Source organism: Lepisma saccharinum, chromosome 7, assembly GCF_977018435.1.
Source record: "Lepisma saccharinum chromosome 7, izLepSacc3.1, whole genome shotgun sequence".
In the NCBI taxonomy this organism is placed as follows: Eukaryota; Metazoa; Arthropoda; class Insecta; order Zygentoma; family Lepismatidae; genus Lepisma; species Lepisma saccharinum.
In genome coordinates, this window is record NC_139235.1 from 80,708,748 (window position 1) to 80,727,130 (window position 18,383).

Here is an 18,383-nt window from a genome sequence, read left to right on the forward strand (position 1 = left end):
TGCTTATTGTTTTGGTAACAGTTAATCATGGAGTCAGATATTGGCATTATTCCTGTCTCCACATGTGACATGTCATAGTTACCATGAACAGTGAGTAATACAGTAACATTCTGGAGAATCACCTTCATCCAGCTATTCATCATAAACGACCAACTCTCCTGGCGAGACATACGATTGTACTGCACCACAACTCAAGGTGCTATGTTGAAAATTCAGTGAGGCAACTGCTTGAGTGGTGGTGCTAGAGAAGCCTACAGTCTGGGCATGAGTTCGTATGACTATGGCTTGTTTCGGAAGCTACAAGATCTTCTAGAAGGACATTGCTTCAAGACCATCGATGATACAGTATAGGAAATAAATACGTTAAAATTTAAATTGGAATATGACAGAGTTTTTGTAAGTGTTTATAACCTTAACCCTTAACCAAATCCTCATTCAACACTTCTTTTATGTGGCACTATGCTCTGTGCCTAGAAACATCCACGAACCTGATGAAGGAGGCAGTCTGACCTCCGAAACGTTGTCCTAAGAAGACGCCATACTCACTCACGTAAGTAGTTAAATCAATTAATACTATTTAACATATTTATTTCCTTTAATAGTGAGTAACATGCACAAATCTACAATATTGATACAGTATAGGCCATGGAGCGGTTTGTCAGTGATATACGGAAAAACATTTTCATTGATGGCTTGAGAAAATTGCCAGAAATTTTGCAACACATTCTGTACTCGACCGGACACTATTACAAAGGAGTATAGTAACCTCATCCTCCATAATTATATAATTAGACAGTTACGAGTAGGTCTAGAATTTTCATGACTTAGCATGTTTTTCTTTTGGCAAGGGTGATGTGTTCCCCAAACATATAGAAATTCATATTATGGAGAAACTAATTAAGTTAAGGCACTTTTTAAGGGCATATTTTGGCATATTTGCATGATATAGCTAATTTTGATAGATTTTCGGTCACATTGAGCATATTTTTGCATTTTCAAGAAATATACAGTTATTTTCGAAGTGGATTCATTCTTACTCCCATGTTTACTACAATTATTTTTGTTTTCTTGGACTGTAGCAAAATCTTTTTCATTTTCACTTGAAAATTTACATTGTGCATTGCAACTTAGGGCCCATAAAGTGAACTAAAAATAGTACGAATGTGAAAATATCTCAGCATTTAGATATTGATGTTTGAAACAGTCCAGTTATAATGGCATATTTTTTAAAATTATAGTGCATATTTTGTACAATTTTAGGTCATGAGAGCATATTTTCATTTGCATATTTTCGTGATTTTTAGGTCATAAAACTCCTAGCCCTAGTTATGAGCATGTGATCATTTTCTTAAAAATTACCCTTGTATTTGTGTATCTACTATTTTATTTGGTTCTAGTGTGTTATGTTTTACTTAATAAAATTTGTAAGATTTAGGAAAGTATGTGCGAATTGTATGCAAGCAGCAAAGAATAACATGTGTGAATAAAATTCTCTAAATTCATGAATCATTAGGGTGCAATCATAAAACCTGCATAGCATGTACTATTATACATGTAGTGGAAGTAGAAAAATATCTAAACTAAAAGCTGAGCAACCATATAATTCTTGAAAAGTAATTTAACTGTTAACTCATAGAAACAACCCTATGAAAAGTTACAAATGCACTTTTTACAAAAAAAAAAAGGAAGGCCATAATGGAATAAGGTAGGTTTGTGAGCCTTAAGGTTAATATTGCAAAGTGGTTACTGGTCACCTAGCATGAAGTTGGGGCTTACACATATTCTTCAGAATGATGAACTAAAACTAAAGACCTTTCAGGGCCAAAGCCTGGTAAGCAGCTTTTTAGTTGGCCAGTCCCATCACTGTTATTTTCTGGCTTTCGAGACCAGACTCCAGTTTTATTTCTCTCAAGTAACTCGCCATATGCCTTCATGATGCTGGATCAACCCTGAAATATTTAGTGCTGCCCACCAGGGATTGAACTTGCAAGGGACTACTTACTTGCACCAAAGGCAGGAGTGCTATGAAATATTTAGTGCTGCCCACCAGGAATTAAACTTGCAAGAAACCACTTGCACCAAAGGCAAGAGTGCTAACCATTTGGCCACATGAGAGCTCTTTCAGGATTATGAAAGAATAAAAACTGTCTAGTGGAAAATTTCAGAACTGCATTGGATCGAAAAGATTGTTGCATTATGCCCGATATAATGGCAATATGCACACAGCTGATCAGAGTATTCAGCTTCCAAAATTGGAAATGTTCTCTATAGGGACCACAAACAAAATAACCTTCCCCTCCATTCATTCAACTTGGTCATAAGGAAGCCTGATCCACTCTACACCTCCTCTCCATGTGGGAGTACGGTGCACAGGAGTTGCGGGTCTGCACAGATCTTTTAACTGTGGTCCCACTATATATTTGCGGAATAATACACTCTCATACATGATACAGTGCCAAAATGGGCTTATCTACTTCCATGTTCACAGTCAAAATAATCTGACTTACATTTCACAAATATTTTCTTTTGTCGTTGTTATCAGTATTGGGCTAATTCTCCAGGGTTTCAATATCTCATGGAGTTCACAAAAATACCACATTACATTTTACAGGATCTAATTATCCTGTACATTATGTAAAAATTAAAATGTTAATGTATTTTCCGGTATTATGTGTAAAAATGACTGAGCAAATGAGAGCTACTTCAATATTCCAATGCAATTTCTTTGGACAATTTAAAGCAAAAACACTTGTAAATTGATGTATTAATTGAATTGGAACACTTACATATTAATATAAATCATTGTTTTGAAAGCACTGGTATTAGTATCTACTAAGAAAATTGGGACTAATCAGGTCTAGTTGCTGCATAGTTTTCTTCCTTCATTATCCAAATGAATATGTCCTAAGGCCAACATGCTGTTGGAGAGCCATTGTAAGCAATTATTTGACATTGCAAATTTCAAACTCTGGAAAAAACATGGAAAGAACAAAATGTAAAAGGAGTGAGGAAAGGTGTTGAGGATGGAAAAAATGATGATGAGTAATGATTCCCACCCCTGTTTAATGACTGTAGATTGCTCAAAATCCAGTTTAGAATACTCATTATAAGCACACAAACAGACACCGAACACACAACACAGAAGCACGAGACCACTCCCGACAATTTCCATGCATCACATCCACAACCTCAGAGGTGACACAAGTCTAATTCTCTGAGTGGCATCGTGTCCTACCCTTGTTAGTTAGTTCCTCCTGTGACTTGCTACCTTTCGGTGGATTGTAGTTGAAAGACGGCATTCGGTACACCCAATGCTCCATCGACCCCGAGCTGCTGCTGGATGCTGAACTGGCGTACGTGCTGTTCAGACTGCGCCGCTGGTAGAATAGGATGTAAGCTGCTGGCGAGACAAGATCGGTGTCGGATACACCTTCCACGCGAGTGTCGTCGAAGCGATACCACTGCCCATCGTATGGATTTCGACAACAAGCTGTAATCACAAAAAATATTAAGTATGGATATGCAATTCTAAAAGATACTCAGAGAGCATTCATACATAATTTTCACATATAAATAACTAAATGCACGACCATGAAAATAGGCGGCTGGACAGAATTGCACTTGTGCCACATACGGGAAAAGCAAAGCAAGGGCGGGACAAAAGTCGCTGGTTCCCGTGCACTGTGTGCCAATGTTAACCAGACTGCGTTGCCTAGTTAGAGCATCAGACAGACCTCTCTCTCTATTTTCATTTCTCCAAGATTAGGTTACTAACATTTAAATGTTGACTATTAACATTGTAATAAAGTTATATTGTTCTGAATGGTGTCTCTACTTAAACATTATCTAAACTAATGCAATCAACGAAATGTCTCTCCTTAAGAGCAGTGTTTCACACATGCACACTATTTAACACCAGTATGCAACCATTTTGCTTCAAGGAAAGTGTGCATATATACTATTATATAAAAAAATATATTTAGTTGAAAATACTGCGTTACCTGTGTAATGGCCTCCTTCCAGATCACGTCCATGGTGGTTGCATATTGCATATAAGTCATACACGTTGTCATCCTGCCTGTGGGCATTTCTGCGAGGCCGTTTCCATGGAGACCATCCAAGGCCCCCAAGAACACCCTGTGTGCCAGGTGGCAGGGCACCATCCAGAGGCAGTCGGCTTGCAACATGTGGTGTCATATCAAATCCATACAGAGGAAAATCCACCAATGTTGTTAGTTTTGCTGTGTACCGCTGCTTTGAAGACTGGCAAGAAAAAATTATAAACATGGAATTTTCATAACACAACAATCATAGATTAATACAAAAAATATTTGAGTATGTTCAAATTCATGATATATATAAAGTAGGAATGTGACAGATTAAACAGTAACATTGGCATAACCAGGTAAGGGCACAAAGCCCCAGGGTCCCTCCAGAAATTTTGCAAAATTACACTGCTCAATACTAAAAACCCTGCATGTAGCTGTTACTCTTTTAAACTTTAGTGAAACATGCCCATTATTTAAACCACCTTCACTATTATTGAAGACAAGATTAACACAGGCAATGTATTCACATACCAATTCCACAAGAAAATGCATTTAGCAAAACTTAAGAAAGTTCATTCAAAGTAACCTACCGAATGCAAAGTGGTCAGTACATAGATGAAGATATTCTCTTAGGATATCAGCAAGGTCATTCCTGGATGTGCTCCCAGCTTTGGAGAGCTAACGTCACTCTCAGCTTCAGGGACTGAAGTCTCAAACTGAAAGCTTTTGAGAGCTAACTTCACTCTCAGCTTCAGGGACTGAAGTCTTCAACAGAAAGCTTTTGAGAGCTAACGTCACTCTCAGCTTCAGAGACTGAAGTCTACAACTGAAAGCTTTTGAGAGCTAATCAGCTTCAGGGACTGACGTCTTCAGCAGAAAGCTTTTGAGAGCTAACATCAGTCTCAGCTTTAGGTGGTGAAGTCTCCAACTGAAAGCTTTTGAGAGCTAACATCAGTCTCAGCTTCAGGGACTGAAGTCTTCAACAGAGAGCTTTTGAGAGCTAAGATCACTCTCAGCTTCAGGGACTGAAGTCTTCAACTGAAAACTTTTGAGAGCTAACATCACTCTCAACTTCAGGGACTGAAGTCTTCAACAGAAAGCTTTTGAGAGCTAAGATCACTCTCAGCTTCAGGGACTGAAGTCTTCAACAGAAAGCTTTTGAGAGCTAAGATCACTCTCTGCTTCAGGGACTGAAGTCTTCAACAGAAAGCTTTTGAGAGCTAGGATCACTCTCAGCTTCATGGACTGAAGTCTTCAATTGAAAACTTTTGAGAGCTAACATCACTCTCAGCTTCAAGTGCTGAAGTCTCCGACCAAAAGCATTTGAGAGTTAATGTAACTTTTAGTTTCAGGAGCTGATGTCTTCAAATGAAAGCTCTTGAGAGCTAACATCACTCTCAATTTCGGGAACTGAAGTCATGAACTGAAAGCTTTTGAGAGCTAACTTCACTCTCAGCTTCAGGGACTGAAGTCTTCAACTGGAAGCTCTCAAGAGTTAACACCACTCTCAGCTTTAGGGAGTGAAGTCTCCAACTTAAAGCTCTCAAGAGCTAACACTACTCTCAGTTTCAGGAACTGAAGTCTCCAACTGAAAGCTTTCGAGAGCTAATGTTACTCTCAGTTTCAGGGACCGAAGTCTCCAACTTAAAGCTTGAAAACACATTCAGAAATGAGCTGGCTGATATCCTGAGAAAATCTCTTCACCACATGCCACAAGAAAACTTCAAGAATTATTTCATGCTAACTATATAATTCCATGAAATGTTGTTTTCAAAAATTCATTTTAAACTAACCTGCAGTTGCTTGTCACATATGTAGAAAGCCACAAGCATAAAATGAAACACAGCACATACATAGTTAAAATAGTTTTGAAATTAATATTTTGCCAGCTTCCTCCTGGCATTATTAAGATATTAATTGATTGATTGATTTAGTTTATTTTACTTCGCGTTTTGTGCCTCTTGGCTAATTTGCGAAGATGAGGATGAGTGATGAAAGGATGAAATTGATGAATGGACAGTCACAAACAACCAAGCCCGACCAGGATTCGAACGCGGGACCCTTGGCGTCGCAGCGCGATGTGCTAACCGCTCGGCCACAGGGTCGGGCTATTAAGATATTAAATAGAGACTACTACACACAGGTAAGAATGGTAGACAAGCAAGATAATACATATCTCCTTTAAGCCTCTGCTATTCACCTTGATAATACTGTCAGGAAGTCAGCACAATACTGCTATTTAAATTATTTTGACTACGCATGTGGTGTGTGTCCAATTTTATGTTCCTGGTACAGGTACAACAAGCATGTTCTGTAAGAAGTTAAAGACATTTATTTGTTATCTACAAGGCAGAGCTGTTTCGGCTACATGTAATTTAGGCTCAATCTCCATGATTATGCTCTGAAAGCCAACAATAAAAAAAGCTATTACATGGGTTATAATCTAAGTCCCAACACTTATTGGCTGGTGTATTTGTGAACAAGAGTTACGTGAAAATACCAGGGTAACATACAGTTGGCTATGCTAGATAGCAAGAACCGAGTAGCATTTACATCCAATAGTTGCACAAGTGTTGTGTCAATTAGATACAGCCTATGTAATATCTCCAGCCTATGATTTATTAACATACCTGACGAAATCTCTTGAGATGAATCACCAAGATATCAGGTAAAGACCAAAGCCCAAGCTTCTTTACAACTTCCTGTTTCCTGTTACAGTACGGGCAGTGCCATGCATCCTCTGCACCCAGAACTTCTGCCTTTGTGTATAACTGAAATAAAAGATCGCACTAATGATTAATTTCAATCTTATAATTGTATTTCTTATTTATAATGTATACTTGTTTATGCCACTTTTTCCACTTTATTATGTCAATCTTAAAGATGAGGGTACTGACACCACTACTGTTACTCCTAAAATTCTTACCATTATAAAACATAATGATGATTGAAAATTGCAACTATTCACAGAAGTTCAGAGTATAACAACTCGATTCTACAACCTTTCACAGTTCCTGGAAAAAGGGTTGTTATTGGAATCTGGAGAAATTCTGACCCACACCCATTCCCCATACGCAAAAATTGTGTTAACATTGTGCTTTGGTTGTCTTTGAACAGCTCATGTGGCAAAAAAACACAATGAATTAAATTTAAAAAACATTTTAGAAGGTAAACCTCTTGTACTTCAAATGAAAGTCCACAGGTTCAGATAAGCCCAAAGATGACATTAGAATTTTAGAGTAGAGTGGTTAGCACAGCACACTATGACACCAAGGGTCATGGGTTCGAATCCCAGCCTGGGCATGGCTGTTCTTTCTGAATGTCCCTTAATCAATTTCATATAATCACTTACCCTGACTGTCGCAATTAGCCAAAAACTGCAGAAAAGCAACACTAAAATAACAAAAATTAAATCAAAATTTTAGAAAAACGAGATTATGGGAACACAAAACTGCACATCGATCAGCGTAATATGACAGCTGCATGCTGGAAAACTATGAGTTCTTCATAAATACAACTTTATTAATGTAACAGTGGACATCCACCCGAATACAATGATACCCCACAAGTGGTTAAAACCACTGATTACCAACTAAATTTAAAAAGAAAATGGAACCACACATCAGCCTAACATCGTGCCGTAGCAAGTAACACATGACTAGTACCTTGCCCAGGATCTTGCATGGTTTACTTAGCAACCAAAGCGCCTCTGGCTAAGTAAATGTAGTCAGAGATAGCAAGCAGCCTTAAATGTCATACCTCAGAAAACATGTAATACAGTGCTCACAAAGAAAATGTCAATGCAGCGACCAAAGTAAGTGCATAAAATGTGTAGTTGGAACTATAACATGGCACTCTACCAAAATGTCATTTAAAATATTCAAAATTTCACGAGAGAACCCATGCGATTTCCATGAAACTTGGCATATGTATAGAGGGGCCCAAAGGAAGAAATACATGTTTTTTTGTTTCGGATAAAAAACTGTTCTAGGGGGCAACCCCACCCCCCTCAAATGCCAAGATGAGGACAAATTGAAGTGGGGATCTGACACCTGTGTCCCCCTCCGATTTCCATGAAACTTGACAGGTGTATAGAGGGGCCCAAAGGAAGAAATACATGTTTTTTTTTTTATTTCAGCTAAAAAACTGTTTTAGGGAACAACCCCCCCCCCTCAAATGTCAAGATGAGGACAAATTGAAGTGAGGATCTGACCCCTGTGTCCCCTCCGATTTCCATGAAACTTGGCAGGTGTATAGACTGGCCCAAAGGAAGAAATACTTTTTTTTTTGTTTCGGCTAAAAAATTGTTTTAGGGGGCAACCCCCCATCCCTCAAATGTCAAATTGAAGTGGGCATTTGACCCCTGTGTCCCCCTCCGATTTCCATGAAACTTGGCAGGTGTATAGAGGTGCCCAAAGGAAGAAGTACGTGTTTTTTTTGTTTTGGCTAAAAAACTGTTTTAGGGAGCAAAACCAGCCTCAAATGTCATGAGGACAAATTGACGTGAGGATCTGACCCACGTGTCCCCCTCCGATTTCCATGAAAAAACACGTACTTCTTCCTTTGGGCCCCTCTATACACCTGCCAAGTTTCATGGAAATCGGAGTGGGACATAGGGGTCAGATCCCCGCATCAAGTTGTCTTCATTTTGACATTTGAGGATTTTTTTTACCCCCTAAAACAGTTTTTTTTTTTAGCTGAAACACAAAAACACGTATTTCTTCCTTTGGACCCCTCTATACACCTGCCAAGTTTCATGGAAATCGGAGGGGGACACAAGGATCAGATTCCCACGTCAATTTGTCATCTTGACATGGGGGGGGGGGGAAGGTTGCTCCCTAAAACTGTTTTTTAGCCGGAACAAAAGTCAGACTGGAAAAGTATCTGCTCAGCTCTAACTAATATATTTTATTATTTTGCACTTGTTCAATATTTTCATTCTCCTCCTCTTGTACATTTATTTCTTTTCAGCAAGCTTGAAGTCCTACACAGCTACACACATGACACATTCTTAAGTGTCACATCATACATACAACCAAACGCAAACATACAGAAGTAACTAAAAAGAGTTCACAAAGACAATGCTTACCTCAAAACATTCTTCCAAAGTCACAGCACTAGCATCCTGTGGAGAATTCTTCAGTTGTTTCACACTTGAATGCTCGTCAACATGATCAGTGTCATCAGCTATGGTACTGAAATCAGAGAGTGAAAATGCATTCAATGATAGTCTTAAATTGTTACGCACATAAATCATCACTAAATAATTGTGTAATTCATTACAAGAGTGCTATGCGGTGAACAATTGCTTCAAAATATGTAGAATCAATATTGGGAAAAAAGTTGTTTGCAACTTCTTATATTATTGCCCATACAGGGTGTACATAATGAATCTCTGCAATTTTAACCAGACCTTTGAACAAATACTAATACCATTGTTGATACTCCTACCAATTCCTATTGATTCACCATACCAATACATTGTAATAACTTAAAGTAGTTCAGAATAGTTGTGATTCTTAACATGAATGCATTCTATTGGAACGACACCATATCAACCTGCCTGTGTTTTAATTTTAAATATTCATAACTCAACACATGAGAAGAAGTAATTTTAACTCAACTTCATATCAGACACAGTCATCTCACACATAGTTATTTGCTGCAAGGTATGGACCCTTGACTATGCCATGCCCGTAAAGTTGTCTTAAAGTGTTCAGCACATCCTTCTCGAAATGTGCAGATTTTCATTTCCTCAGACACACTTTTTAACCTTCCCAACAACTTATTATTACAGACGTGAAGTTTTCGTTTTAACGATAACACTGAAGAGTTGAGGAAAGCAAAATAAAGTGTTTAACATGTATTTGGGTAGGTAAAGGAAGCAAGTTTTCAGTGTTTCAGAATCGTGAAATAACGCGAATTATGCCATGTTCCAGAATAACACCGAATTTCGCAGTTTAACATAATAAAGTGCACGAAATATGCAATATAAACTGCGGATAACACTTTTGTTTCACAAGAAATACCTGAAGCGCTATGATAGTTCAATTCAAAAGAGATTGTCACGCTTCATTTATTGCAGTTTGGAGCAGTCAGACTACACAGTGTTTAAGCTCATTCTGAAATATAATTGTATTTTCATATTTAGTGGCTGATGAGATTAAATAGGTATCTAAATGGAAGAAATTTGGTTATTTTTCACAAAGGTAAGCCATAATTATTTTTTTTGTCATTAAAACTAAAATTTGTCTCCATTTTCCAGAACTAAAGCAATGTGAAATTCTTAAGCATAGAAGGAACAGTAAAAATGCATGTAAAAATAACACAGATTTTAAATTAATAAGAGCGAATTTTGCCCTAAACCACGAAAAATAACACCAAACTGCAGCAAAAAAAATAACATCGAAATTTAGGGAAAAATAAAACAAAAACTTCACGTCCCTACTTATCATGTATGCTGGGAGAAAATGGCAGTGTTTTAACTAATGTTTTTAGCTTTTTTACACTGTCTTTGTGTTATGTTCGTCTTTTGCAGGTCCTTTACAACCTTGCACTTTTAACCCTTCTCAAGGGACCTTTTTACACCCCTTTTTCAACTCTCAGGTAAGGATTTAGATAAGGGAATATTTCCCCAAATACATTCAAAGGTGCAAAATGGCCATGTGCTCGAGTGCCCCGAGAAAATTTTAACAAAATTCAGTCATTCAACATATGAGACAATCAGAATATTAAAATATTAAAAAAATCCATTTTCATGATGTGTGAAAGCAACCTCACGTGATGCCCAAGACTCTGGAAAAAAAGTATCAGATGATATTAGTAATTAAATTAAAACAGATATCAAAGTAACAATAACAGCTCAAAGTTCTAGCAGGTCACATGTGGTGACAATGTTCTTGCTAGCATTAAAACAGGTTCTGCTCAGGTAAAGAACATGCTGTGTATTGTTTGTGGAATTAGATTCTACTGGTACACTCCCTTGGACTTCTTTTGAGGAGAGTTTTCTGAATTTAAGTTACCATTACTTTCAGTTACTTTAATAGTACTTAAGTTATAGCTCTTAGAACATGTATGGACTAAATACAAGTGAGCTTTTCTGTCTCTGATGGCCATCGAAAATTCACACATTAAAAAAAAAGTGATGGACAACACTTTTTTTTTTTTTAGTTTTTGACTCCGGCCCCCATGATTACAAAGAAGTGACTTTACCACTACGTGACCGGGGGGGCCTGGGAGCTTTGGTGGCAAGATAAAAAATCAGCCACTAAAAACACTTAGCCACTGAGCCAAGAAGTTGTCAACTGAGTAATGAAAGACTTAGTTATTGCAAGGAAGAGTATAGTTGATTAGTGTAACTAGTTGCAGTTATCTTTATTTGGAAAAATTTAAATTAAAAATTAAAAATTAAAATTTCCTTCCTAACACTGTACTCTACCAACTTACATGTATTGAGCAACCACATTGGGGTCACCATTGCAGTGCATTTGACATGAAGGGGAATCCTTCATATTATTAATGCTTGGCTGGACTTTTGACCGACGCCAGGGCAACCGTTTTCGAATTTTCCTCTCCTTTCGAAATGCTGCTATGATATTCCAAAATATAAAAAATTACATATGGTCAGAATTCCTTCTAGAGCAGGGGTGGCCAACACGTCGACTGGCAATCCGTGAGAGGTAGCCCGCAGTGCACTGTCATATTATACGGATTTTATTATGCATAGTCACAAAAAATTTTATTACTTACCTCTCTGTATTTTCAACTTTTGTATCAAGAAAAGAGCTTTGTTGTAACAGTTAATTTCTTTCTTTGTTGAATAGCATAATAATTAACCATAAAAAATGTAAATATTCTTTGCTTTCTCCGTTCAAAGTAACCAACAATTCGTTACTGAATGACTGAACAATGGGCGATCGAAAGCTTTCTTCTCCTACACTACATTGTTGTTAGGGACAAGGCCGCTTTGATTACATTATTAGACACAACATTGTTTGCACAAAATACTGAGCCAGTAGGCAGTACAAAATAGTTGTGTAATTTTTTTACTGATGTCCAGCAACAAGTTAAATACTTTTGTTAAAATGAGTGCGTATGAAAGAATAAAATTATTGTAATTGTGTTTAAGTATATATATATATAAAAAAAACCTTCTCATTAAAAGGATGAAAAGATGCTAATGATGAACTGGGGAGATATGGCCTAAAACAAGTGACAGGCCCACAGTACTGAAGCCAAAACTTATTTAATAAAGAAATAAGTAAATAAATAAATAAATAAATATATACATACATACATACATACATCAAACGAAATAATCAATGTCAATTTTATGGTATTGGCCCTTTGCTTCCTTTTTTAGGCTCTCGTTGTTAGGTCTAATAAGATAAGTAGACTGCCAGTGATTCTTGAAATGTAAATTAGCTCTCAAACCAAAAAAAAAGGTTGGTCACCGTTGTTCTAGAGTATTCACGAGAATCTTCGTCCGGTTTGCTTTTGCTATTGTCTAGACATTCTCAATGGTTTTGTGGCTACGTAAGTCTATTAAACTATTGATAACATCTAGACGATAGCGAAAGCAAACCACATGAAGATTCTCATGAATACTCTAGAGCATCGTTTCTCAACCTATGGGGCACGACCGACCAACTGCTGGGTCCCGAGAGGGAGTTTGGTGGGTCCCGAAGTCGGGCTCGAAAATTTATTTACTGTCTTAAAAACCTGTTACATTTAAATTACCAACCATTTTAAAGTACATATTTACTTTTCTAGAATGAAGTATGTGTAATCTGTTTAAGCAAGCATAAAAGAGGGCTTCTTAAAGTAGTTGAATGATTATAAACTGGGTGCACACCCCTACAAGTAATTCTGCCGGCGCCCATGCTTATGGGTCCCATTAAGTGTAATATCCTTCAAGGTGGGCCCTGGACTGAAAAAGGCTGTGAACCACTGCTCTAGAAGGATTGAATTTGAATTTAAAATTTTGGGTACGTAAGCACTTAGGCTATTTTGCACCCGTCACATTATATGGGGTCCAGCACCTTACTGTAACTAAAATCGCATAATTGCAGTGTCCTGTTACTAAAATATTAAAATATTCTGACTTTCGTTAAGCTGAGGCTGTAAAGGGGCACTCGGCACACACAAGGACAAAAAACAGGACAACACACACACAGTTATACTGCCATAGTATCAGTCACCAGAGCCTCGCTCGTCTGCAAAATGTAGTCCCGGGTGTACTACATGGAAGTGAGGTTGACAATTGGGTGTACTAATTGGAAGGTTAACCCTTACACCCCCTGCTCTAGAAGGAATTCCACGCAGATGTAAAATTACAGATTTTCTAATATCATAGCAGTTCTTTGAAAGGAAAAAATAAATTTACAAACAGCTGCCTTGGCATAGGCCAAGGTGCTCATACAGAAGCTTAGTAATTTTTTTCTACAAAAAGTTTAAATGTGTGTCCATTTTATTTCCCATCATTACAAAACAATGGCGCTGTACTGTGTACTGCTGTGTTCTTGGACTTGAGAAAATAAGAAGAATGTCCAACGCACCTCTCCTTTGCTTGCAAGTCCCATTCCAACACCAGCCGAAGATGATTTGGTCCTGCATCTTCTTCGCACAGAGATAGGGCCTGGTCAACTGCTTCCATGTATAGTGGATGGTCCAACGTGGGATCAAGAAATGTTGGTGTACCAAGGTCATCGATAATGCGCATTCGAAACAATGGAATCTGAAATAAGACATATTAATTTAAGAATATTCCACATTCAACACTTAGCCATTTTTATACTGGGATCTAATAGTTCGGAATCAGATTTATAAACACTATAAACTTCACTTAAAAATGCACTATAAATAAAATAAGGTGCTAAAATAAGCAGTGAACATTTACTCATTATTAATTTTCTTAGTTGTACAATTATTGACTTTAATTTTGGTATTCTCCTGTATCAGGCAATACAGGTACAGTTTTCATTCATATTAATTTAATTTATTTATTTCACTTTGTGAAGTTAAGGTTGTGGAGCCTTTTCTTCCACTTCAGCTCTCATATAATGATGTTGACTCCATGGAGGCTGGCTAAAGTAGAATTTTAAACAAAAGGTTTTTTCTTTACTTTCTTATTATTATTCTCCCACTTGTGTCAAAAACATGTTCCTTCAACAACAGGCTTGTAGCCTAATCTGTACTGAACAAAACAAGATATTAATTGTACCCATATTTATCTTAGTTTCAGAGATAATTTCTTTGATAATTTCTTTTAATGCCTTTTCTTGTAAGTTCTGGGTATATACGAGGCATGGTCCTTTACTTTGAAAAACATTTTTTTTGCTCCAAAAGTATCAATAAGAAGTGCATACTTTCTGCAACAAGAGTACCACATATATAAGACAATATGTACAATTTTTAACTCCCACATTGTGGCGTTGATTTCGTGAGGGCCAGCTGAATTTAAAATTTCCTAAAAAAAATCTGTTTTTTTTTACTTTCTTCTCTATCTTCTACCACTTGAAAAGTATTTCTTCGCCATTCATAGTTTTCAAGATATTAAATTTTATTAAAAATATTGCAGAATTTCAAATTTCGCACTCAAAAACAATGCTTGGCAATGACGCAAATACCAGAAAAATAGCTTCAGCATCTAAGGGTTAAAGGAAACCTCTTAGTACATTTGATTTGAATACTTATGCAATAATTTGAGTGGAATATTTTGAACAACTTTTCATTGTACAATTTTCAAGCACCGCTATCGGTATCTGTGTGAATTAGCAAGATTATCAGTATAGGTATGAGTATTGATTCAAACTGGTTTTGGGCTCAACATTACATTATTTTTTCATTACAGAACTATAATTACTATCTTAAAGAAGAAAACTACATAATTTGTGTTCATCCCCAGATATTATTAGAATAATTAAATCAAGGAGACTTAGGTAGGCAGGCCATGTGGCAACAATGGGAGAGGAAAGAAGAGTTTAGAGGATTCTTTTTGGGAAACATGATGGGAAGAGACCAGTAGGAAGGCCAAGACGAAGATGGAGGGATAACACTGAGATGGAGCTAATGGAAATCGGTAAAGGTGGAAAAGATTGGATTGATCTTACCCAGGATAGGGACAGATGGAAGGCTTATGTTGCTGCAGCCATAAACTTCGGGTTTAAGAAAGCTAGAGAGTTAGTTAGTTAGTTAGATCTTAAAGAAGAAATGTGTAATCCATCACTTACATCTTGTGCGTTAACAAGCACATCATCATGCAACATGGTGTTCATTTCTTTCAGAATTAGCTTCTGAAGATCTTCATATGAAGTTTCTCTTGCTATCTGCATCACATAAGGGCTTCCAAACCTGAAAGGTAGAAATTATAATATATTGTTAAAGAAGCTCTTAAGCCTACAAGATTAAAAATTATAGATACTCGAGTTTGGACTCCAATTAAAAATTAACCAGTAAAAAAAAAAAAAAAAAGTTACATCAAAATTTAGCTTGTTCAATTCTGCGTTAACCTATGCTAACCATTTTTTTTTTGAGTATGCCTTATATTTTTTAACATCATGAGAACTAAAAACAATCGCTCTTTTTTAAATTCTATAAATCAAAAATGGGTTGTCCGATCGTGATGAAATTTAGTATGGTGCAGGCAGAAAGGTTCTAAACATAAATCTTAGTTAGTTTTCAGATTTTAAAAATTTGTCAAAAAATCGTTATCATCAATTTTGTGAAAAACTTTTTCTTAGTATTGGGTAGTCCTACAAATACAAAATTGTCATGTTTTGAAGCTCTTTGCATCTGTTTTTAAAAATCATTATCGTTGTCAATTCACATTGAGAAACCGATTTAATACAGATTTCTATTCAGCGGAGTTAAGATGTACGCGGAACATGGCAACACAGCAAGCACAGACTCGCAGTGCCAGCCTCGCAGTTTCCACGGCTTAATGGATATCGCTGTGTTGCCACGTTCCACGCACATCTTTACTCCGCTGAATAAAAATTTCAATAATGGGGGGGGGGGGGGTAATAACGTCTAGCAGGTATAATTGTCATACTGATAGCCGGTAACACTTTTGAAAAAGTCACGCCATGCCACTGCTTTCTGCCTACACCATACTAAAATTTCATCACGATCACATGAGATATTTTTGATTTATAGAATTTCAAAAAGAGCGATAGTTTGCAAAACTCAAAAAAACTGGCCCTTTTTTCGTTCTCATGATAATATATAAGGCACTTTGAAAAAAAATTGTTTAGCATAGATTAATGCAGAATTGTATAAGCTAAATTTTGATGTAACCTTTTTTTGTAGGTCTACTGGTTAATTTTTAATTGGAATCTAAACTCGAGTATCCATAATTTTTAATCCATTAGTAGTCACCATCTTTGAAAGATAATGCTCTACATATGTACAAAAACAGTACAATGTAGTTATGCATGACCTATATAAAAAAGTACTCCCTCTGTCCCATAATTATTGTCCGGTACACTTTTGTTTGTTGTCCCATAATAATTGTACGATATTCAAACTGTGTCATTGGTGTATACAGAAGAAGTAAATGAAACACGGGAATGTGTAATACAACGTTATTACTCAAGAATCAGTACAAATTGGCCGATGAAGTATCCAAAAGAACCTAAATAAAAAGTTACCATTTTGGCATACCGGACAATAATTATGGGACAGAGGGAGTAAATGTTATGTATGCCAAATTGTAGAGGATATGAATTAATACAGTGGAACCTCGATTTTATGTTTTTCAGGGAAACTAAGGTGAAAAAATTTTAAATGTAGAGATACGAATTATCCATGCCACATTGGGATTATGAAGAATGAATGCGTAATGCAGGAACATGTAAAATTTGTGTTTCACAATATATACACAGCATACGCACTATTACTTATTACTGATAATTCATTAACAAACAAAAAAGTTTTAGTGGAATAATGAAATGGAAATCCGAGACAGATGTGTGATCAGAACTTTTGTAAGGATGAGTTTGGGTTTCTTTTCTGTTACTAGTAATTATTTTCTTCAGCAGTTAGACCTATATCTTACCCTTTGTCCTGCATTTGATATTCCTCTTTGAGTAATGCCAGACCAAATGACTGATCCAAGTAAACTCAAGATAAAAAAAAAGAAGAAAAAACAACAGGTCAGTCTGAATGGGGTCAAATTGCAAAAAGACATGAATAAGAAAGAAAGAAAAGTTGCAGAAGTGTTTGTAAACAGGGAAGAAATAAAATGAGTATTTCAAATGTTACAAATGGAATGAAGTACTATATTTACTCAAAACTAATGCACTTTTTTTTTGGTCAAATTTCATCTCCAAAATTAAGGTGGACATTAGATAAGAGTGCAATGCATTTTCCAGATTTAGTTTTAAAATCACTGAATTGGAAACACTGGCCCATTCTTGCTAGTACTGTAACAAAATGTGTTTGAACTTATTCTTGTATAAAATGGTGCTATATTGTAATAAAATTAAAATCCATTCATACTATGGGAATGAGAGACACGGTAATAGATAATACAGGTACTCACGTTTTCCGTGAAGCTGTTTTAAGTTATTTTCCATTAATTTCGGTAGCCACTGCCACCATCCTTGTTGGAATTTGTTGTGTCATTGCTTGGCGCATTTCTGCTGTTCCTTCCTAAATCGCCACTACGCGTGCTGTTGTCGCCTGTATGTCTGCGTATGTATCGTCTGCTGTTCACCTGTGTTAATTGCTGGAGTGGGAAGCCAAGCATGGTGTGCCTGACCACATGATTGTAGTGCACGATGGCGCATGTTTCTTTGATTTTTGTGTGTATGAGAGTGTATTTGACATGTACTTTTTTGATTTTATGGTTGTGGAATTTGATATGTTTTTCAAGTCTGGTGGTGGGTTGGGCCATTTTTGCATTTGATAGGTGCTGCTGAATTCTCTCACTGATAGGCCTGATGGATCTGCCGATGTAATGAGCCGCCTTGCACAAAGTCCCCACACTAGAAGTAGCCGAAACCGCCAATTTACTAGAAGTGTGCTTAAGACACAATTATCTTCAATTTGAAAATAATTTCTATAAACAATCTGAAGGCCTTGCCATGGGAAACCCAGTAACAGCTCCCATGGCAAACATAATTATGCATTTGGCTGAAAAAAGCATACTCCAAACTCCAGAACTCAAATTCATCAGATACGGATGGTACCCTGATGACACTGTAGTCATGTACCAAAAAAAATTAAGAGATCAACCTTCTATTGGAAAAACTAAACAGCATTCACCCCTGACTAAACTTCACTATAGAACATGAAAAGCAGGGCAAAATCAATTTCTTGGAACTCACCATC

At 36.7% G+C, this 18,383-nt stretch overlaps 1 protein-coding gene across 2 annotated transcripts in view; it reads right to left on the reverse strand.

The window, feature by feature from the left end:
* Usp15-31 (Ubiquitin specific protease 15/31) overlaps nucleotides 1-18,383 on the reverse strand; it is a 218,192-nt gene that overhangs the window by 13,498 nt on the left and 186,311 nt on the right. The window contains exons 5-10 of one of the 2 annotated variants that reach the window (XM_083125500.1): nucleotides 15,281-15,401; nucleotides 13,607-13,785; nucleotides 9,139-9,244; nucleotides 6,680-6,820; nucleotides 4,002-4,263; nucleotides 3,269-3,490 (exon numbers count right to left, since the gene is read on the reverse strand). In XM_083125500.1, the coding sequence (XP_082981626.1) occupies nucleotides 3,269-3,490; nucleotides 4,002-4,263; nucleotides 6,680-6,820; nucleotides 9,139-9,244; nucleotides 13,607-13,785; nucleotides 15,281-15,401 (1,031 nt within the window). Of the gene's footprint in view, nucleotides 1-3,235; nucleotides 3,491-4,001; nucleotides 4,264-6,679; nucleotides 6,821-9,138; nucleotides 9,245-13,606; nucleotides 13,786-15,280; nucleotides 15,402-18,383 lie in introns of both variants that reach the window. The other variant, XM_083125499.1, reaches the window with a different exon arrangement.